The sequence below is a fragment of the Entelurus aequoreus genome, linkage group LG13 (genome assembly GCF_033978785.1).
Source record: "Entelurus aequoreus isolate RoL-2023_Sb linkage group LG13, RoL_Eaeq_v1.1, whole genome shotgun sequence".
Classification (NCBI taxonomy): domain Eukaryota; kingdom Metazoa; phylum Chordata; class Actinopteri; order Syngnathiformes; family Syngnathidae; genus Entelurus; species Entelurus aequoreus.
In genome coordinates this window covers 58,634,813-58,657,902 of record NC_084743.1, presented here as the reverse complement: position 1 = coordinate 58,657,902, position 23,090 = coordinate 58,634,813, and the positions used below count along the sequence as shown (strand labels likewise).

General features: G+C 37.3%; 1 protein-coding gene across 3 annotated transcripts in view; it reads left to right on the top strand.

Moving 5' to 3' along the window:
- Positions 1-23,090, top strand: part of zgc:172282 (leucine-rich repeat and fibronectin type III domain-containing protein 1-like protein) — a 532,113-nt gene that overhangs the window by 467,781 nt on the left and 41,242 nt on the right. For 2 of the 3 annotated variants that reach the window (XM_062068089.1, XM_062068091.1), the window contains one exon: positions 8,134-8,810. Coding sequence is in view for 1 of the 3 variants with exons in the window: in XM_062068091.1 (XP_061924075.1) it covers positions 8,134-8,141 (8 nt within the window). In the remaining 2 variants the exon portion in view is untranslated. Of the gene's footprint in view, positions 1-8,133; positions 9,038-23,090 lie in introns of those variants that run through there. The other variant, XM_062068090.1, reaches the window with a different exon arrangement.

Below are 23,090 nucleotides of genomic sequence, written 5' to 3'. Positions count from 1 at the left end.
ATTTCAGTTTTTTCTTCTATACGTTTTGACGCCCTTTTGAGGCCCTTAACATGCACGAAAAGTCCTGAAATTTTCATATTTTGGGGCTATCCAAAATACAAATTTCAAAACGTTAACGAAATGTTAAAAACCAGGCTCCACAAATTTTGATCTCCAAACTCTGATAGTAAGGGCCCTAATAAAATTTCAGTTTTTTGTTCTATACGTTTCGACGCCTTTTCGAGGCCCCTAGCATGCACGAAAAGTACCGATATTGTCATATTTGAGGCTCCCTGAAATAACATTTAAAAAATGGCTCCCTTTTAAAATTTGAAAAAATTAGCCCAACAAAACGTTAAAAACTGGGCTCCACAAATTCAGATAGTAAGGGCCCTAATAAAATTTATTTTTTTCTTTTATACATTTTGACGCCCTTTTGAGGCCCTTAACATGCATGAAAAGTCCGGACATTTTCATATTTTGGGGCTCTCCAAAATAAAAATGTCAAAACGTTAACGAAACGTTAAAAACCGGGCTCCACAAATTCCGATCTCCAAACTCTGATAGTAAGGGCCCTAATAAAATTTCATTTTTTTCTTCTATATGTTTCGATGCCCTTTTGAGGCCCTTAACATGCACAAAAAGTCCTGACAATTTCATATTTTGGGGCTATCCAAAATAAAAATGTCAAAACGTTAACGAGACGTTAAAAACCGGGCTCCACAAATTCCGATCTCCAAACTCTGATAGTAAGGGCCCTAATAAAATTTCAGTTTTTTGTTCTATACGTTTCGACGCCTTTTCGAGGCCCCTAGCATGCACGAAAAGTACCGATATTGTCATATTTGGGGCTCCCTGAAATAACATTTCAAAAATGGCTCCCTTTTAAAATTTGAAAAAATTAGCCCAACGAAACGTTAAAAACTGGGCTCCACAAATTCAGATAGTAAGGGCCCTAATAAAAATTTTTTTTTTTCTTTTTTACATTTTGACGCCCTTTTGAGGCCCTTAACATGCACGAAAAGTCCTGACATTTTCATATTTTGAGGCTATCCAAAATAAAAATGTCAAAACGTTAACGAAACGTTAAAAACCGGGCTCCACAAATTCCGATCTCCAAACTCTGACAGTAAGGGCCCTAATAAAATTTCATTTTTTTCTTCTATATGTTTCGATGCCCTTTTGAGGCCCTTAACATGCACAAAAAGTCCTGACAATTTCATATTTTGGGGCTATCCAAAATAAAAATGTCAAAACGTTAACGAGACGTTAAAAACCGGGCTCCACAAATTCCGATCTCCAAACTCTGATAGTAAGGGCCCTAATAAAATTTCAGTTTTTTGTTCTATACGTTTCGACGCCTTTTCGAGGTCCCTAACATGCACGAAAAGTACCGATATTGTCATATTTGGGGCTCCCTGAAATAACATTTCAAAAATGGCTCCCTTTTAAAATTTGAAAAAAATTAGCCCAACAAAACGTTAAAAACTGGGCTCCACAAATTCAGATAGTAAGGGCCCTAATACAATTTAATGTTTTTCTTTTATACATTTTGACGCCCTTTTGAGGCCCTTAACATGCACGAAAAGTCCGGACATTTTCATATTTTGGGGCTCTCCAAAATAAAAATGTCAAAACGTTAACGAAACGTTAAAAACCGGGCTCCGCAAATTCCGATCTCCAAACTCTGATAGTAAGGGCCCTAATAAAATTTCATTTTTTTGTTCTATACGTTTCGACACCTTTTCGAGGGCCTTATTATGCACGAAAAGTCCCGATAATTTCATATTTTGGGGCTCTCCAAAATAAAAAATTCAAAATTGGCTCCCTTTTCAAATTAGAAAAAATCAGCCCAACGAAACGTTAAAAACTGGGCTCCACAAATTCAGATAGTAAGGGCCCTAATAAAATTTCATGTTTTTCTCTATACGTTTCGACGCCCTTTTGAGGCCCTTAACATGCACGAAAAGTCCCGATATTGTCATATTTTGGGGCTCCCCAAAATAAAAACTACAAATGTGGCTTCCTTTTAAAATGAAAACAAATGAGCCCCACGAAATGTAAAAAACTGGGCTCCACCAATTCTGAACTCCAAACTCATAAAATTTCAGTTTTTAATGTTATACGTTTCGACGCCCTTTTGAGGCCCTTAACATGCACGAAAAGTCCTGACAATTTCATATTTTGGGTCTCTCTAAAATAAAAATGTCAAAACGTTAACGAAACGTTAAAAACCGGGCTCCGCAAATTCCGATCTCCAAACTCTGATAGTAAGGGCCCTAATAAAATTTCTGTTTTTTGTTCTATACTTTTCGACGCCTTTTCGAGGCCTTTAACATGCACGGAAAGTCCTGATAATTTCAAATTTTGGGGCTCTCCAAAATAAAAATTTCAAAATTGGCTCCCTTTTAAAAATTTTAAAAAATGAGCCCAACAAAATGTTAAAAACTGGGCTCCACAAAATCAGATAGTAAGGGCCCTAATAAAATTTTGTGTTTTTCTTCTATACGTTTCGACGCCTTTTTGAGGCCCTTAACATGCATGATATTGTCATATTATGCAAAAATATGGGATCAATATTAATATTTAAGTTTAACATAATTTGCATTACATTTCTCCCAAAATAGAAATAAATAATACATTTAGTAAGAAAAGTTACAGTACTTTATTGATACATAAAGGCTTTTGAGGGCCAAATAAAATGAATTGGCGGCGCCCGAGTCGGCCGGGGACGCGCGGAGGTTGTGATGGATGGATACGGTCGCCGTAATTACACTGCCTCGTTCTTTAACCCACGCTAAAAGCACGAGCGCTTTCAAGAAATATTCCTCCTGACAAATGCAATTAGGAATGCTCTCCTGACAAATGGACACGTTTAAAATCACCTATGTTGCAATAACCTGCCGGGGGAAGCGGACAGCTTCATCCATCTACCAGATATTACACTTCCGTCCCTCCTTTACGCCGGCATATCAGAAGAATTGACTTTTTTTTTGGATGGATGGATTTTTATTGTCGTTGCACAAGTACGACCAGACTTGGTTTTCGGCACAAACCCGTTGAAGCCACACCGCAGACACGCCACCTCACTTCAGTAACGTGCAGTCATTCTGGCCTTCGGGTTCATACATATCACTGGATCAGCAACCGTCAATTCATCAATGGCGTTGCCGATCCCGGACGAGCCCCCAAATATCTGTTGCCGGTCCCAGGTAGCCAGGACAAGCAGTCAGATAATAATGTCCTGTTAAACAGGAGGAAAAAGCTGTTTACAGACTGGTCGCTCTCATCAGAATAACAAGAAGCTTCCGGTCTGCAGGTAATAGCATTCAATTAGGAAGACACGCTCTACTGCCCCCTACTGACCAAAGTGAATACTGATAAATGTGGAATGACAGCTCCAAAAACAAATTCAAAACCACAAAATAAAATAAATAAATCAACACAAAAATGTGACACATTATGGGTGGGTCACACACGCATCGTACAGGAACGCTGGTGGGCAACTCGGAAAAAGGCTGGCAAAAAGGTAAATGCAAAAAAAAGTCGATTTCAGACTGGGCTCCGATCGGGGGGGGGGTTCCAGTCTGTAGTGAGAAAAAAATAAACTTGATAGCAGATTACATATAACGACATACTAGGCCAGGACGCGCTCAAAAGTCACGTGTGAGTAGACAGCCTTTCTGATTAGGGACTTAAAACACACAAAAAATGAGTACACACTAGGATTGTACGGTATACCGGTACTAGTAAAGTACCGTGATACTAATGAATCATAATCGGTACTATACCACCTCTGAAAAGTACCTGTTTTTTTTATTATCAGGCATGACTAGTAAAGTACCGCGATACTAATGAATCATAATCGGTACTATACCGCCTCTGAAAAGTACCTGTTTTTTTTATTATCAGGCATGACGGCATGCCGTCGTGACATTGCTGGTTTTACGAGCGGAGGAGCATGTTCGGCAGCGCACAATCACGGAGTACTTACAAGCAGACACGGTGTGAAGACAGAAAAGGTAGAACGAACGCATTTTGGCTTGAAAACTAAAGATAAAGGTGAATCTATAACACTAAAACGCACCTCTACAAGAGGCGCTTTAAACATGGCTAGCTAGCTAGCTAGCGGCTAACGTTCATCCGCAGTCGGCAGTGTTTTAGCTTCTTCTGAATCACTAATCCTCGCCTCCATGGTAACAAATAAAGTGAGTTTCTTACAAGTATCGTCCCTGCAGGACGAGGAATAGCTAAACACACTGTAGGAGGATACAATAGCTCACCGCTAACAACAATCTCGTGCTCCTCAATGTAAACAAATGCTATCTAACAGCCACTGTAATGATACCAAGTACAACAGCGTATCTAGTCCATACTACAATGATTACATCGATATTTTTTAGCATCACAATTTTTTTTTCCTTTTAAAAAAAATCATATTATGTTAATAAAGTCAGGAAATACGTCCCTGGACACATGAGGACTTTAAATATGTATGATCCTGTAACTACTTGGTATCGGATTGATACCCACATTTGTGGTATCATCCACAACTGTGGATTAAAAAAGTGGATGAATAATCTACTTTCTACCGCTTGTCCCTTCATAATTTTGACAAAATAATAGAATGAGAAATGACACAATATGTTACTGCATATGTCAGCAGACTAATTAGAAGGCTTTGTTCGGCTGCTAACTGCTAAAGCTAACAAAAATAACTCAGTTGAAACCCCTTGATAACGTCACTAGGCAACAGGCCCCGCCTTTTGAAAGCACAATATGAAACGTCTCAACTGCATATGCGAGACATTTGAAGTTTTTATTTTAATTTTATTTTTTTAAGTAACATATTATTTACTTTTCCTGGTAATCAATTACATTTATTAAAGAGCAATTTTTTTTAGTAATGTAGTTACTTTTTTGGTCAATTAACAATTACCTATCATTAATTACTTTTTTAAAAGTAATGGACTAAAATGAACTTGATATCAAATAGGAAAAGGCAACATCACACTGTGAGACAGAAGAAAACAACACCTACATAATTGGAATAATGAACAACAAATCAATGATTGAAGTGACAAACTTGCCATCCAAACAATGCACCGTTTGTTGACAAAAAGATACGACATGACATTCAAACACTTTATTAAGCAGAGGTAACAATCCAGGGAAACGATTCAAAAGAGCTGGCGTCAGAGCCGACAAACTGCTGCTGCTAACTGCTAAAGCTAACAAAAACCAACTCAGTTGAAACCTTTGATAACGTCGCTAGGCATATGCCAGATATTTTATTTATTTATTTATTTATTTATTTATTTTTTTAAGTAACTTATTATTTACTTTCCCTGGTAATCAATTCCATTCATCAAAGAGCAATTTTGTTAGTAATTCAATTACTTTTTTGGTCAATTAAGTATTATTAATTACTTTTTAAAAGTAATGGACTAAAATGAACTTGATATCAAACAGGAAGAGGCAACATGTCCGCTCCGGACAGGCTAACCTCCTCCAACCTCAGAGGACAAAGCTACGAACAATGGGAGACCGGGCTTTCTGCTCCGCCGCTCCCAGTCTGTGGAACGCTCTCCCTGACCACCTGAGGGCACCACAGACTGGGGAGGCTTTTAAAAAAGGCTTAAAACCCTTCTTTTTAAAAAAGCCTTTTTTTTTTTTTTAGATATATACATACTAGTTCTAGCTATTAGGCTGTTCTATTTATTTATTTATTTTTAATACACTGTAGCACTTTGAGGTTGTTTACTCAATGTAACATGCTTTTTACAATTAAAATCTATTATTATTATTATTAAAATTGTACTGTGACACAAAAGAAAACAACACGTACATAATTGGAATAATGAACAACAAATCAATGATTGAAGTGACAAACTTGCCATCCAAACAATACACCGTTTGTTGACAAAAACATACGACATGACATTCAAACTCTTTATTAAGCAGAGGTAACGCAATCTGGGGACAAGATTCAAAAGAGATAGCGTCAGAGCCGACAAACTGCCGCTGCTAACTGCTAAAGCTAAAAAAACAACTCGGTTGAAACCCTCGAACCTTGATTTTTTTTTTTGTTAGTTTTTTTTAAAGTAACATATTATTTACTTTTCCTGGTAATCAATTCCATTTATTAAAGAGCAATTTCGTTAGTAATTCAATTACTTTTTTGGTCAATTAACGATTAGCTAGTACGCTTCCGTCAGTCTACCCCAGGGCAGCTGTGGCTACGAAAGTAGCTTACCACCACCAGGTGTGAATAAATGATGGGTTTTTAACATGTAAAGCGACTTTGGGTACTTAGAAAAGCGCTATATAAATCCCAGGTATTATTATTATTATTATTATTATTAATGAATTTTTAAAAGTAATGGACTAAAATGATGTCCGCTCCGGACAGGCTCCTCCAACCTCCGAGGACAAAGCTACGAACAATGGGAGACCAGGCTTTCTGCTTCGCCACTCCCAGTCTGTAGAACGCTCTCCCTGACCACCTGAGGGCACCACAGACTGTGGATGCTTTTAAAAAAGGCTTAAAAACCTTTCTTTTTAAAAAAGCCTGTTTTTTTAGATACGTACATGCATTCTAGTTCCAGCTATTAGGCTGTTCTAGTTTTTATTTTTATTTTTTTTAAATTATCTTTTTAAAATGTTTAATACACTGTAGCACTTTGAGGTTGTTCACTCAATTTAAAGTGCTTTTTACAAATAAAATATATTATTATTATTATTAACATCATACTGTGACCCAGAAGAAAACAACACGTACATAATTGGAATAAAGAACAACAAATCAATGGTTGAAGTGACAAACTTGCCATCCAAACAATACACCGTTTGTTGACAAAAAGATACAAAATGACATTCAAACTCTTTAGTAAGCCAAAGCTAACAAAAACTCAGTTGAAACCCTCGATAACGTCGCTCGGCATATGCCAGATACTTGAATTTTTATTTTTATTTTTATTTTTTTTAAGTAACGCATTATTTACTTTCCCTGGTAATCAACTACATTTATTAAAGAGCAATTTTGTTAGTAATTCAATTCCTTTTTTGGTCAATTAACAATTAACTGTCATTAATTACTTTTTAAAAGTAATGGACTAAAATAAACTTGATATCAAACAGGAAGAGGCAACATGTCCGCTCCGGACAGGCTAACCTCCTCCAACCTCAGAGGACAAATCTACGAACAAAGGGAGACCAGGCTTTCTGCTCCGCCGCTCCCAGTCTGTGGAACGCTCTCCCTGACCACCTGAGGGCACCACAGACTGTGGATGGTTTTAAAAAAGGCTTAAAAACCCTTCTTTTTTAAAAAAAAGCCTTTTTTTTTTTTTTTTAGATATATGCATACTAGTTCTAGCTATTAGGCTGTACTATTTTTAATTTATTTTTTTATTTTATTATCTTTTTAGTTTTTTTAATACACTGTAGCACTTTGAGGTTGTTTACTCAATGTAAAGTGCGTTTTACAAATAAAGTCTATTATTATTATTATTAACATCATACTGTGACCCAGAAGAAAACAACACGTACATAATTGGAATAATGAACAACAAATCAATGGTTGAAGTGACAAACTTGCCATCCAAACAATACACCGTTTGTTGACAAAAAGATACGAAATGACATTCAAACTCTTTAGTAAGCCAAAGCTAACAAAAACTCAGTTGAAACCCTCAATAACGTCGCTCGGCATATGCCAGATACTTGAATTTTTATTTGTATTATTATTTTTTTTAAGTAACGCATTATTTACTTTCCCTGGTAATCAACTACATTTATTAAAGAGCAATTCCGTCAGTAATTCAGTTACTTTTTTGGTAAATTAACAAGTAACTAACATTAGTGATTTTCTGACCTTTACATCCCTACATGATTAAGGCGATATTGTTTCGAGATTAATCGCACTTTGACAGCCGAAATTCGCCTGAATTCCTTCATCCCAAACTCCGACCTTCAGCTCCACCACGCTCACCGTGTTCCACCCACGTGGTGATCGATCGGAAATGTCCGAACCCGTCCGGGTCTCTTCGAACCCCCGTACTTCGGCCTTTTTTTTTTCCCCAATCGATTCCCGTCTTCCCTGGCGAGTCCTCACTCGAAACGTTCAAATGTGTTTTTTCCTTCTGCCCTGTCCAGGACCGTGAGGTTTCCTGAAAGCGGAGTGCGGACATCAACAGCATAGGCGCCACGTGCAAAACGAGGACGAAGAAGACGCCTTTCTACTGTTTGTCTTCTTTTCTCCACCTGTCATTTTGTCCCCGTCTGGTTCCCGCTCATCGACTTATCACACTTCTCCTTCCTGGATGGGATTACTCGGCGACGGTGATTGGCCGGTTCCTGCCGGATCCAGCTGTCAGCGGAATCATCTTAATCACTTTTAATGGAACCCCGTTTAACACTCATTAAATCCTGCTTTTTTTTTTATTTTTCTTCTCGGCCAAAACACGTGTCACGGTCGATTCCGCGTGCCGTGATGGATGGTTTTTTTGAAAGACTGTGAGAAACCATACGGATGTACTCTGACGCAAAACGGATGCGACGCTCAAAGGAACACATTCTCGACCGGACCACGGAGAAGGATGGGAAAGAACAGACTTGGATCTACAAATGCTCAGCACAGGTGGATTCTGGGTAATCGTGCTTATTCACTATAAACTGTATAATCGCAAAGAACGGGTGGATTCTAACTTTGACCCGCACAATTCAAACTTCAAGAGACTTGATTTGACTCTTAAAGATGAAGAAGGATTTTGAGACGGACAATGGATGTTGACTATTGGATTAAACCCTGGCAGACCTCCGTTCTCAAGCAGGTGAGTAATATTCTAATTAGCCTAATAACCCAAGCATGCGAGCAAACTGAGAAGTCGTGCCCCCCGAAGACCCGGGCGTCTTAATTAGTGTTACACGCGCTCACCCACTGACAGTCAACCTGGCCTTGCAGCCGCTCCCTAACACGCCGACGCTGGCCTTTGTGCGCCTTGACGGAGATCCGACGGCTGCTGCTTTAATGCCGTTTAATTGCTGTCAGCCCCCGCCGTTGGAGAGTCACTCTGGCTGAATAAAGTGTTTTCTTACAATGCTTCAGTGACAGTATCTCAACAGGTAACAAATGTGGCTCTTCCTGGGTCTAACTCACGGCCTCGTTGAGCACTTCCTTCTCTAACTCCAAAATCTGATAGTAAGGGCCCTATTGAAATGTCTGGTTTTTCTTCTGTACGTTTCGACGCCTTTTTGAGGCCCTTAACATGCACGAAAAGTCCATAATTTCATATTTTGGGGCTCTCCGAAAATAAAAATGTATAAACGTTACTGAAACGTTAAAAACCGGGCTCCACAAATTCCGATCTCCAAACTCTAAAAGTAAGGGCCCTAATAAAATTTCCGTTTTTTGTTCTATATGTTGCGACGCCCTTTTGAGGCCCTTAAAATGCACGAAAAGTCCTGATAATTTCATATTTTGGGGCTCTCCAAAATAAAAATGTATAAACGTTAATGAAACGTAAAAAACCGGGCTCCACAAAATCCGATCTCCAAACTCTGATAGTAAGGGCCCTGATAAAATTTCATTTTTTTCTTCTGTACGTTTCGATGCCCTTTTGAGGCCCTTAATATGCATGAAAAGTCCAGATAATTTCATATTTTGGGGCTCTCCAAAATAAACATTTCAAACTTGGCTCCCTTTTAAAATGAGAAAAAATGAGCCCAACAGAACGTAAAAAAATAGGCTCCACAAATCCTGATCTCCAAACTCTGATAGTAAGGGCGTAATAACATTTCTGTTTTGTCTTCTATATGTTTCAACGCCTTTTTGAGTACCTTAACATGCACGAAAAGTTCCGATAATTCCATATTTTCTCTCCAAAATAAAAATTTCTAAACGTTAACGAAACATTAAAAACCGGGCTCCACAAATACTGATCTCCAAACTCTGATAGTAAGGGCCCGAATAAAATGTCCTTTTTTTTCTTCTATACGTTTCGACGCCCTTTTGAGGCCCTTAACATGCACGAAAAGTCCCGATAATTTCATATTTTGGGGCTCTCCAAAATAAAAACTTCAAACTTGGATCCCTTTTAAAATGAGAAAAAATTAGCCCCACAAAACGTTAAAAACTGGGCTCCACCAATTCCGATCTCCAAACTCTGATAGTAAGGGCCCAATAAAAATTTCAGTTTTTTCTTCTATACGTTTCGACGCCCTTTTGAGGCCCTTAACATGCACAAAAAGTCCCGATAATTTCATATTTTGGGGCTCTCCAAAATTTAAATTTCAAAACGTTAACAAAATGTTAAAAACCGGGCTCCACAAATTCCGATCTCCAAACTCTGATAGTAAGGGCCCTAATAAAATGTACGTTTTTTGTTCTATACGTTTCGACGCCCTTTTGAGGCCCTTAAAATGCACGAAAAGTCCCGATAATTTCATATTTTGGGGCTCTCCAAAATAAAAATGTATAAACGTTAATGAAACGTTAAAAACCGGGCTCCACAAATTCTGATCTCCAAACTCTGATAGTAAGGGCCCTAATAAAATTTCAGTTTTTTCTTCTGTACGTTTCGACGCCCTTTTGAGGCCCTTAACATGCACAAAAAGTCCCGATAATTTCATATTTTGGAGTTATCCAAAATAAAAATGTCATAACGGTAATGAAACGTTAAAAAACGGGCTCCACAAATTCAGATCCCCAAACTCTGATAGTAAGGACCCTGAACAAAAATGTGTTTTTTTCTTCTATACGTTTCGACGCCCTTTTGAGGCCCTTAACTTGCACGAAAAGTCCCGATAATTTCATATTTCGGGGCTCTCCAAAATGTAAATTTCAAAACGTTAACGAAATGTTAAAAACCGGGCTCCACAAATTCCGATCTCCAAATTCTGATAGTAAGGGCCCTAATAAAATTTCAGTTTTTTCTTCTGTACGTTTCGACACCCTTCTTGAGGCCCTTAACATGCACGAAAAGTCCCGATAATTTCATATTTTGGGGCTCTCCAAAATAAAAATTTATAAACGTTAATGAAACTTTAAAAATCGGGCTCCACAAATTCCGATCTCCAAACTCTGAGAGTAAGGGCCCTAATAAAATTTCAGTTTTTTCTTCTGTACGTTTCGACGCCCTTTTGAGGCCCTTAACATGCACGAAAAGTCCCGATAATTTCATATTTTGGGGCTCTCCAAAATTTAAATTTCAAAACGTTAACGGAATGTTAAAAACCGGGCTCCACAAATTCTGATCTCCAAACTCTGATAGTAAGGGCCCTAATAAAATTTACGTTTTTTGTTCTATACGTTTCGACGCCCTTTTGAGGCCCTTAACATGCACGAAAAGTCCAGATAATTTAATATTTTGGGGCTCTCCAAAATAACAGTTTCAAAACGTTAACGAAACGTTAAAAACCGGGCTCCACAAATTCCGATCTCCAAACTCTGATAGTAAGGACCCTAAAAAAAAATCTGTTTTTTTCTTCTATACATTTCGACGCCCTTTTGAGGCCCTTAACATGCACGAAAAGTCCTGATAATTTAATATTTTGGGGCTCTCCAAAATAAAAATGTCAAAACGTTTACGGAACGTTGAAAACCGGGCTCCACAAATTCCGATCTCCAAACTCTGATAGTAAGGTAAGGGCCCTAATAAAATTTCAGTTTTTTCTTCTATACGTTTTGACGCCCTTTTGAGGCCCTTAACATGCACACAAAAAAAAAAAAAAAAAATCCGATAATTTCATATTTTGGGGCTCTCCAAAATAAACATTTCAAACTTGGCTCCCTTTTAAAATGAGAATAAATTATCCCCACGAAATGTTAAAAACTGGGCTCCACCAATTCTGATCTCCAAACTCTGATAGTAAGGGCTCTAATAAAATTTCATTTTTTTATTTTATACGTTTCGATGCCCTTTTGAGGCCCTTAACATGCACAAAAAGTCCTGATAATTTAATATTTTGGGTCTCTCCAAAATAAAAATTTCAAAACGTTTACGAAACGTTGAAAACCAGGCTCCACCAATTCCGATCTCCAAACTCTGATAGTAAGGGCCCTATTGAAATGTCTGGTTTTTCTTCTGTACGTTTCGACGCCCTTTTGAGGCCCTTAACATGCACGAAAAGTCTCGATAATTTCATATTTTGGGGCTCTCCAAAATTTTAATTTCAAAACGTTAACGAAATGTTAAAAACCGGGCTCCACAAATTCCGATCTCCAAACTCTGATAGTAAGGGCCCTAATAAAATGTACGTTTTTTGTTCTATACGTTTCGACGCCCTTTTGAGGCCCTTAAAATGCACGAAAAGTCCTGATAATTTCATATTTTGGGGCTCTCCAAAATAAAAATTTATAAACGTTAATGAAATGTTAAAAACCGGGCTCCACAAATTCTGATCTCCAAACTCTGATAGTAAGGGCCCTAATAAAATTTCAGTTTTTCTCTTCTATACGTTTCGACGCCCTTCTTGAGGCCCTTAACATGCACGAAATGTCCTGATAATTTCATATTTTGGGGCTCTCCAAAATAAAAATGTATAAACGTTAATGAAACTTTAAAAAACGGGCTCCACAAATTCCGATCTCCAAACTCTGAGAGTAAGGGCCCTAATAAAATGTCAGTTTTTTCTTCAGTACGTTTCGACGCCCTTTTGAGGCCCTTAACATGCACAAAAAGTCCCGATAATTTCATATTTTGGGGCTCTCCGAAATTAAAATTTCAAAACGTTAACGAAATGTTAAAAACCGGGCTCCACAAATTCCGATCTCCAAACTCGGATAGTAAGGGCCCTAATACAATTTACGTTTTTTGTTTTATACGTTTCGACGCCCTTTTGAGGCCCTTAAAATGCACGAAAAGTCCCGATAATTTCATATATTCGGGCTCTCCAAAATAAAAATGTATAAACGTTAATGAAATGTTAAAAACCGGGCTCCACAAATTCTGATCTCCAAACTCTGATAGTAAGGGCCCTAATAAAATTTCAGTTTTTCTCTTCTATACGTTTCGACGCCCTTCTTGAGGCCCTTAACATGCACGAAAAGTCCAGATAATTTCATATTTTGGGGCTCTCCAAAATGAAAATGTATAAACGTTAATGAAACTTTAAAAATCGGGCTCCACAAATTCCGATCTCCAAACTCTGAGAGTAAGGGCCCTAATAAAATTTCAGTTTTTTCTTCTGTACGTTTCGACGCCCTTTTGAGGCCCTTAACATGCACGAAAAGTCCCGATAATTTCATATTTTGGGGCTCTCCAAAATTTAAATTTCAAAACGTTAACGAAATGTTAAAAACCGGGCTCCACAAATTCCGATCTCCAAACTCTGATAGTAAGGGCCCTAATAAAATTTACGTTTTTTGTTCTATACGTTTCGACGCCCTTTTGAGGCCCTTAAAATGCACGAAAAGTCCCGATTATTTCATATTTTGGGGCTCTCCAAAATAAAAATGTATAAACGTTAATGAAATGTTAAAAACCGGGCTCCACAAATTCTGATCTCCAAACTCTGATAGTAAGGGCCCTAATAAAATTTCAGTTTTTCTCTTCTATACGTTTCGACGCCCTTTTGAGGCCCTTAACATGCACGAAAAGTCCCGATAATTTCATATTTTGGGGCTCTCCAAAATTTCAATTTCAAAACGTTAACGAAATGTTAAAAACCGGGCTCCACAAATTCTGATCTCCAAACTCTGATAGTAAGGGCCCTAATAAAATTTACGTTTTTTGTTCTATACGTTTTGACGCCCTTTTGAGGCCCTTAAAATGCACGAAAAGTCCCGATAATTTCATATTTTGGGGCTCTCCAAAATAAAAATTTATAAACGTTAATGAAATGTTAAAAACCGGGCTCCACAAATTCTGATCTCCAAACTCTGATAGTAAGGGCCCTAATAAAATGTCAGTTTTTCTCTTCTATACGTTTCGACGCCCTTTTGAGGCCCTTAACATGCACGAAAAGTCCCGATAATTTCATATTTTGGGGCTCTCCAAAATTTAAATTTCAAAACGTTAACGGAATGTTAAAAACCGGGCTCCACAAATTCCGATCTCCAAACTCTGATAGTAAGGGCCCTAATAAAATTTCTGTTTTTTCTACTATACGTTTCGACGCCCTTTTGAGGCCCTCAACATGCACGAAAAGTCCAGATAATTTCATACTTTGGGGCTCTCCAAAATAAAAATGTCTAAACGTTAACAAAACGTTTAAAACCGGGCTCCACAAATTCTGATCTCCAAACTCTGATAGTAAGGGCCCTAATAAAATTTCATTTTTTTCTTCTATACGTTTCGACGCCCTTTTGAGGCCCTTGACATGCACAAAAAGTCCCGATAATTCAATATTTTGGGGCTCTCCAAAATAAAAATTTCAAAACGTTAATGAAACGTTAAAAACCGGGCTCTACAAATTCTGATCTCCAAACTCTGATGGTAAGGGCCCTGATAAAATTTCATTTTTTTCTTCTATACGTTTCGACGCCCTTTTGAGGCCCTTAACATGCACGAAAAAGTTCCGAAAATTTCATATTTTGGGGCTCTCCAAAATAACAATTTCAAAACGTTAACGAAACATTAAAAACAGGGCTCCACAAATTCCGATCTCCAAACTCTGATAGTAAAAGCCCTAATAAAATTTCAGTTTTTTTCTTCAATATGTTTCGACGCCTTTTTGAGGCCCTTAACAGGCATGAAAAGTCCCGATATTGTCATATTTTGGGGCTCTCCAAAATAAACATTTCCAAAGTTGGCTCCCTTTTAAAATTACAAAAAATTAGCCCCACGGAATGTAAAAAACTGGTCTCCACAAATTCCGATCTCCAAACTCTGACAGTAAGGGCCCTATTGAAATGTCTGTTTTTTCTTCTATACGTTTCGACACCCTTTTTGAGTCGACGCCCTTTTTGAGGCCCTTAACATGTACGAAAAATCCTGATAGTTTCATATTTTGGGTCTCTCCTCAATAAAAACTTCAAACTTGGCTCCCTTTTAAAATGAGAAAAAATGAGCCCCACGGGACGTAAAAAACCGGGCTCCACCAATTTAGATCTCCAAACTCTGATAGCAAGGGCCCTGATAAAATTTCCTTTTTTTCTTCTACATGTTTCCACACCCTTTTGAGGCCCTTAACATATACGAAAAGTTCTGATAATTTCATATTTTGGAGTTCTCCAAAATAAAAATTTCAAAATGTAAAAGAAACGTTAAAAAACGGGCTCCTCAAATTCCGATCTCCAAACTCTGATAGTAAGGACCCTAAAAAAAATTCAGATTTTTTCTTCTATATGTTTCTACGCCCTTTTTGAGGCCCTCAACATGCACGAAAAGTCCCGATAATTTCATATTTTGGGGCTCTCAAAAATTTACATTTCAAAACGTTAACGAAATGTTAAAAACCGGCCTCCACAAATTCTGATATCCAAACTCTGATAGTAAGGGCCCTAATAAAATTTCAGTTTTTTTCTTCTATACGTTTCGACGCCCTTTTGAGGCCCTTAACATGTACGAAAAGTCCTGATAGTTTCATATTTTGGGTCTCTCCTCAATAAAAACTTCAAACTTGGCTCCATTTTAAAATGAGAAAAAATGAGCCCCACGGGACGTAAAAAACTGGGCTCCACCAATTTAGATCTCCAAACTCTGATAGCAAGGGCCCTAATAAAATTTCAGTTTTTTCTTCTACATGTTTCCACACCCTTTTGAGGCCCTTAACATATACGAAAAGTTCCTATGATTTCATATTTTGGAGTTCTCCAAAATAAAAATTTCAAAATGTAAAAGAAACGTTAAAAAACGGGCTCCTCAAATTCCGATCTCCAAACTCTGATAGTAAGGACCCTAAAAAAAAATTCAGTTTTTTTCTTCTATATGTTTCGACGCCCTTTTTGAGGCCCTCAACATGCACGAAAAGTCCCGATAATTTCATATTTTGGGGCTCTCCAAAATTTAAATTTCAAAACGTTAACGAAATGTTAAAAACCGGGTTCCACAAATTCTGATCTCCAAACTCTGATAGTAAGGGCCCTAATAAAATTTCAGTTTTTTTCTTCTATACGTTTCGACGCCCTTTTGAGGCCCTTAAAATGCACGAAAAGTCCTGATAATTTCATATTTTGGGGCTCTCCAAAATAAAAACTTCAAACTTGGCTCCCTTTTAAAATGAGAAAAAATTATCCCCACGAAACGTTAAAAACTGGGCTCCACCAATTCCGATCACCAAACTCTGATAGTAAGGGCCCTAATAAAATTTCAGTTTTTTCTTTTATACGTTTCGACGCCCTTTTAAGGCCCTTAACATGCACAAAAAGTCCAAATTTTTTTGGGTCTCTCCAAAATAAAAATTTAAAAACGTTTACGAAACGTTGAAAACCAGGCTCCACCAATTCCGATCTCCAAACTCTGATAGTAAGGGCCCTATTGAAATGTCTGGTTTTTCTTCTATACGTTTCGACGTCCTATTTGAGGCCCTTAACATGAAAATGTTGAAATTGGCTCTCGAGCGCCATTTTTGAAATTAGAAAAATCTAGCCCCTCTTAAAAAAAAAAGCAGTGAATTTTTCACGTTGTGTAAATTATAAATAAAAAGAGAATACAATGATTTTCAAATCATTTTCAACTTATATTCAATTGAATAGACTGCAAAGACAAGATATTTAATGTTCACACTGAGAAACTTGCAAAAAATCATTAACTTAGAATCTAATGGTAGTAACACATTGCAAAAAAGTTGTCACAGGGGCATTTTTACCACTGTGTTACATGGCCTTTCCTTTTAACAACACTCAGTAAACGTTTGGGAACTGAGGAGACACATTTTTGAAGCTTCTCGGGTGGAATTCTTTCCCATTCTTGCTTGAAGTACAGCTTAAGTTGTTCAACATTCCGGGGTCTCCGTTGTGGTATTTTAGACTTTATAATGCACCACACATCAGTCCATCTTAGATGAGCTTGGCCCAGCGAAGCCGACGGCGTTTCTGGGTGTTGTTGATAAATGTTCGCTTTGCATAGGAGAGTTTTAACTTGCACTTACAGATGTAGCGACCAACTGTAGTTACTGACAGTGGTTTTCTGAAGTGTTCCTGAGCCCATGTGGTGATATCCTTTACACACTGATGTCGCTTTTTGATGCAGTATCACCTGAGGGATCGAAGGCCACGTTGTTTTTTGGGCCTGCCGCTTACGTGCAGGGATTTCTCCAAATTCTCTGAACTTGTTGATGATATTACAGACCGTAGATGGTGAAATCCTTAAATTCCTTGCAATAGCTGGTTGAGAAATGTTGTTCTTAAACAATTTGCTCAGGCATTTGTTGACAAAGTGGCGACCCTCGTCCCGTCCTTGTTTGTGAATGACTGAGCATTTCATGGAAGCTGCTTTTATACCCAATCATGGCACCCACTTGTTCCCTAATTAGCCTGTTCACCTGTGGGATGTTCCAAATGAGCGCTTGATGAGCATTCCTCAACTTTTTCAGTCCTTTTTGCCACTCGTGCCAGCTTTTTCGAAACACGTTGCCGGCATCAAATTCCAAATGAGCTAACATTTGCAAAAAACAACAAAGTTTACCAGTTCCAACGTTAAGTATCTTGTCTTTGCAGTCTATTCAATTGAATATAAGTTGAAAAGGAGTTGCAAATCATTGTTTTTATTTACCATTTACACAACGTGCCAGCTTCACCGGCTTTGGGTTTTGGTATTACAGTGCAGCATTATGTTGTCCCAATTGATAAACGACAGGTTACCAGTAACTCCCAGTGTCATGTTTACTTTCCTGTTGTTGTTTCACTGCATCAAATCTCACATGCACACAATTTGACATGCTGGAAAAAGAGTAAGAAGAAGCCGAGCTTATTCAATCATACCCCTTCGACAGAAGAACACAACCCAACATCCCCCCCGACATGTACATACCATTAACCGGCCCAAAACCACAGCACCGCCGCGCTACCCGCCGTCCTCCTGACGACGCAACACACAGCGCCGTGTGACAAATGAGCAGGCGGGTAAATCTGATGGCGTTCCATCAGTGTTAGCGCTTCACAGTATTACTCATTACGGCGCTCGTGTTTCAACGCCTTGAGACCGAGACGACGCCCGACATCTGGCCATCAAGAGCCTCGCCTTTGTGAGGCGCCAAATAGGAAGGCCACCCCGATCCCCGGAGATGTAACTCAGTATGTATGCGGCGTGGTCATGGTGGAAGCCATGCTGTAGGCCATGGGAATAATGCTTAGGCACGCAGAACACGCTCAAGACTACTCGATCGTGTACAATGGAAGTAAAAGTGTCCTTTCATATCTAGCCGTCTACAATAGAGTCAAAAGAATATTCTGAAGGTCGTTAACATTTTTTTTGTAATTACTGTGACAAAAGTTAATGTACCGTATTTTCCGGTTCATAAAGTGCACCGGTGTATAAGCCGCACCCACTAAATTTAAGAAAAAAAGTATTTTTCCATTTATAAGTAGCACCGGACTATAAGCCGCAGATATATACGTTGTGAAATTAGTTATTTACGCAGAAAGATTTTGTAAATGTTTATTTACATACCTTAATTGTTCCCAAACGGTGTCTGTAACAAGGCAGTAAAATGGCCGATCAAACAAAACAGAAGTCCTCGTCATGGACCTGCTAGCTGTGGAAGATAGCTCTCCAATCAGCTAAACCGACTCAATAACTCCACGGTGATGTTTTGGTGAATTTACTGAGGAATTTGTGAAACTGGAACAATACAAAAAGAATGCCGTTGTAAGGTAAACATTTACCATATTTTAAGGACTATAGAGTGCACCAGTATATAAGCCGCACCCACTAAATTTAAGAAAAAAAGTATTTTTCTATTTATAAGTAGCACCGGACTATAAGCCGCAGATATATACGTTGTGAAATTAGTTATTTACACAGAAAGATTCTGTAAATGTTTATTTACATACTTTAATTGTGTCCAAACGGTGCCTGTAACACGGCAGTAAAACGGCCGATCAGACAAAACAGAAGTCATGGTCATGGACCCACTAGCTGCGGAAGCTAGCTCTCCAATCTACTAAACAGATTCAATAACTCCACGGTGATGTTTTGGTGAATTTCCTAAGGAATTTGTGAAACTGTAACAATACAAAAAGAATGCCTTTGTAAGTTAAAAATTTACCGTATTTTACAGACTATAGAGTCCAATGGTATACATGCCGCACCCAATAAATTTAAGAAAACATTTTTTTTTTCCATATATGAGCCGCACCGGACTATAAGCCGCATATATGAGTTGTGAGATTAGTTATTTACACATGAATACTTAATCAATGTTTATTTACATACCTTAAATGTTTCCAAACGGTGTCTGTAACACGGCAGTAAAACGGCTGATCAAACAAAACAGAAGTCATGGTCATGGACCCACTAGCTGCGGAAGCTAGCTCTCCAATCAGCAAAACAGACTCAATAACTCCACTGTGACGTTTTGGTGAATTTATTGAGGAATTTGTGTACATTTGTTTTTTTACTGTTAATTTTTAAAAAAATGCAATTTTACAATAAAATTTAAAAAAAAATGTAAAATGTACATTTTTTTTTTTTACTGTAAATAAAAAAAAATATTTTACAGTAAAATTTTGGCACCTGAGTTGACAGTTGTTTTTTTTACTGCAAATCAACAACTGTAGATTTTTCGGTGAATTACTGTAAATGCCAAAACGGCACCACAGTTTATTACAGTAAAAAAAAGCAATTTTTTTTTCATTTAGAGAAAAATGCTTTAAAGTAAACCATGAAATATATTGCTACTTTTACATTGCACAATTTAATGGATAACTTGCTTTGAAATCATTATTATTAGTATTTATTTCTATTTTTTAAAAAATAGTTTGAATGTTTGATAATATATTTTTGCATAATTAGACAATATTTAAGTTAACATAATTTGTGTTTACATGGAGTAAATTTAGTTTTTTTTCTCCCAAAATAGAAAGAAAGAATACATTTAGTAAAAAAATTTACAGTACTTTATTGATGCATATTATTTCCAGGCTTTCGAGGGCCAAATAAAATGAAGTGGCATATTCCTTATTTTTTGTACTTTCATTTTAATATCTAATTATTAAGTGTTCAATGGGATTTTACTATTTTGTTTACATTGTTTGTTTTCCACGCTTGTGTTGACATTTCCATTATGCCTTGAAAGCTGAGGGGATTATAATCAGAGGAAGTTACATTTCATATATTATTCTCCTGATCCTGATTTTCATTAGGGCAGAAAAAAAAATTGCTAAAATTATCGGTATCGACCGATACAAAACAGAGAGAAAAAAGGGGGGGCTGTGGGTGATTGTTTTATGACCAAAAGTGAAACAATCCCCCCGCAACCCCCCCTTTTTGGTGGGCCTAAATCTCTCTGAAAACATTGATATCGTGATACAGTTTTCGGGCCATATGGCTCATCCTTATTATACATATACAAATATAAATATATATGAAGTTACCAAGTTGTTATCATATAAATGACATGCATTCCAGTAAAAATATTGGGGTCTTTAAATTTGATTGAAATCATGCAAGTGAATTATATTTATATAGCGCTTTTCTCTAGTGACTCAAACCACTTTTACATAGTGAAACCCAATATCTAAGTTACATTTAAACCGGTGTGGGTGGCCACTGGGAGCAGGTGGGTAAAGTGTCTTGCCCAAGGACACAACGGCAGTGACTAGGATGGCGGAAGCGGGGGGATCGAACCCGGAACCCTCAAGTTGCTGCCACTAGTCCACTCTACCAACCGAGCTATACCGTAATAACCTGTAATGAATCATAATTAATCGAATTTAAAAATGCAAACTTGAAAAATCTCCAGCTTGATTTGACGATGCGCACCATGAACGGCATCGGAAATGTTCGGGGAAATTTGCTATATTCTTATCAATGACGGAGCAGGAAGGGGCTTGGAATACGTTTGCAGTATAAATGTATTATAAAAAGCCTTACATGTGCTTATTCACGCAAGCGTGGGATCCGCATATAGGGGAGGGGGGCCGTGTGTCGCCATGACGATGATGGTGACCGACGAGCGCGAGTCGTTCCCACTTCACTGACCTGACACCTGTGTCGCTGTCTCCCCCCTCGTGTCGCTTTCAATCTCTTCCTGTCCGCACCGCAGCCGGCATACCGATCTACATTTCACAAGGGCCCATTTGATCTACCTTTACCTTTACACCTGTGTCAATTTGGCCCCTCGGATCTTTGCAAATATTAAAATAGCAAAAGTTTGTGCCGTTTTTGAAGTTGTTCTAAAATGATGCAATGTTTTTGTCCATTACAGTTTGTATGCAGGTAACATTTTATATGTTTTACGTTATTATTGTGTTATTATTCATTACCAGCCACGGAACATAAAGACTATAATAGTCTAACTTTTTTTTTTTTTGTAGCACAAACCAGGACAAACGTAGTAAAATTGAAGAGGGCGAGTTTGGAGAGATGTTGACAAGGTGGGAAGGGCGGTTATGAATAATAACTTGTTTATGACACGTTAATAACACGTTAAATACGCACTAACGTAAAAAAAAACTATAAAAGACAAACAAAGTTGCAGCACAAACGTTTGGTACACGTTTGGTGAGATGTTGACACGATGAAGGGTAGGTGGTGGTTATGAATATTAGGTTTATAACAAGTTAATAACACATTAATAACAAACACTATAAAACTTTGATTTTTTTAAATTACTTTAATTTAAAAAAATGTTGCAGAGTCCCAGGGGGTTATAAAAAACTATAATAGTTGGACTAAAAATATTTCAGCACAAACATAGCACACACAAATAGTACATGTTTGGGGTGTTGTTGACAAGGTGAAAGGGGGCTTGTTATGAATATTACCATGTTTATAACATGTTAGTAACATAAAAACTATGAAACATTATTAAAATCTATAACAGACAAAACATGTTGCAACACAAACGTTTGGGTCAAGTTTGGTGAAATTTTAACATGGTGGGGATGGTTATGAATATGTTTATAACACGTTAATAACACATTAATAACAAACACTATAAAACTTTTATTTTTTTAAATTACTTTAATTTAAAAAAAAAAGGTTGCAGAGTCCCACGGGGTTATAAAAAACTATAATAGTTGGACTAAAAATATTTCAGCACAAACATAGCACAAACAAATAGTACACACATGTGGGGTGTTGTTGACAAGGTGGAAGGGGGCTTGTTATGAATATTAACATGTTTATAACATGTTAGTAACATAAAAACTATGAAACATTATTAAAATCTATAACAGACAAAACATGTTGCAACACAAACGTTTGGGTCAAGTTTGGTGAAATTTTAACATGGTGGGGATGGTTATGAATGTGTTTATAACACGTTAATAACACATTAATAACATAAACACTACAAAACTTTTATTTGTTTAAATTACTTTAATAAGAAAAATGTTGCAGAGTCACAGGGGGTTATAAAAAACTATAATAGTTGGACTAAAAATATTTCAGCACAAACATAGCACACACAAATAGTACATGTTTGGGGTGTTGTTGACAAGGTGAAAGGGGGCTTGTTATGAATATTACCATGTTTATAACATGTTAGTAACATAAAAACTATGAAACATTATTAAAATCTATAACAGACAAAACATGTTGCAACACAAACGTTTGGGTCAAGTTTGGTGAAATTTTAACATGGTGGGGATGGTTATGAATATGTTTATAACACGTTAATAACACATTAATAACATAAACACTATAAAACTTTTATTTTTTTTAAATTACTTTAATAAAAAAAATGTTGCAGAGTCACAGGGGGTTATAAAAAAAACTATAATAGTTGGACTAAAAATATTTCAGCACAAACATAGCACAAACAAATAGTACACACGTGTGGGGTGTTGTTGACAAGGTGGAAGGGGGCTTGTTATGAATATCACCATGTTTATAACATGTTAGCGACATAAAAACTATACAACATTAAAAACTAATGTTGCAGCACAAATGTTTGGGTCAAGTTTGGTGAGATTTTAACATGGTGGGGAACGGTTTATGAATAATATGTTTATAACACGTTAATAACACATTAATAACATAAACACTATAAAACATTTAAAAACA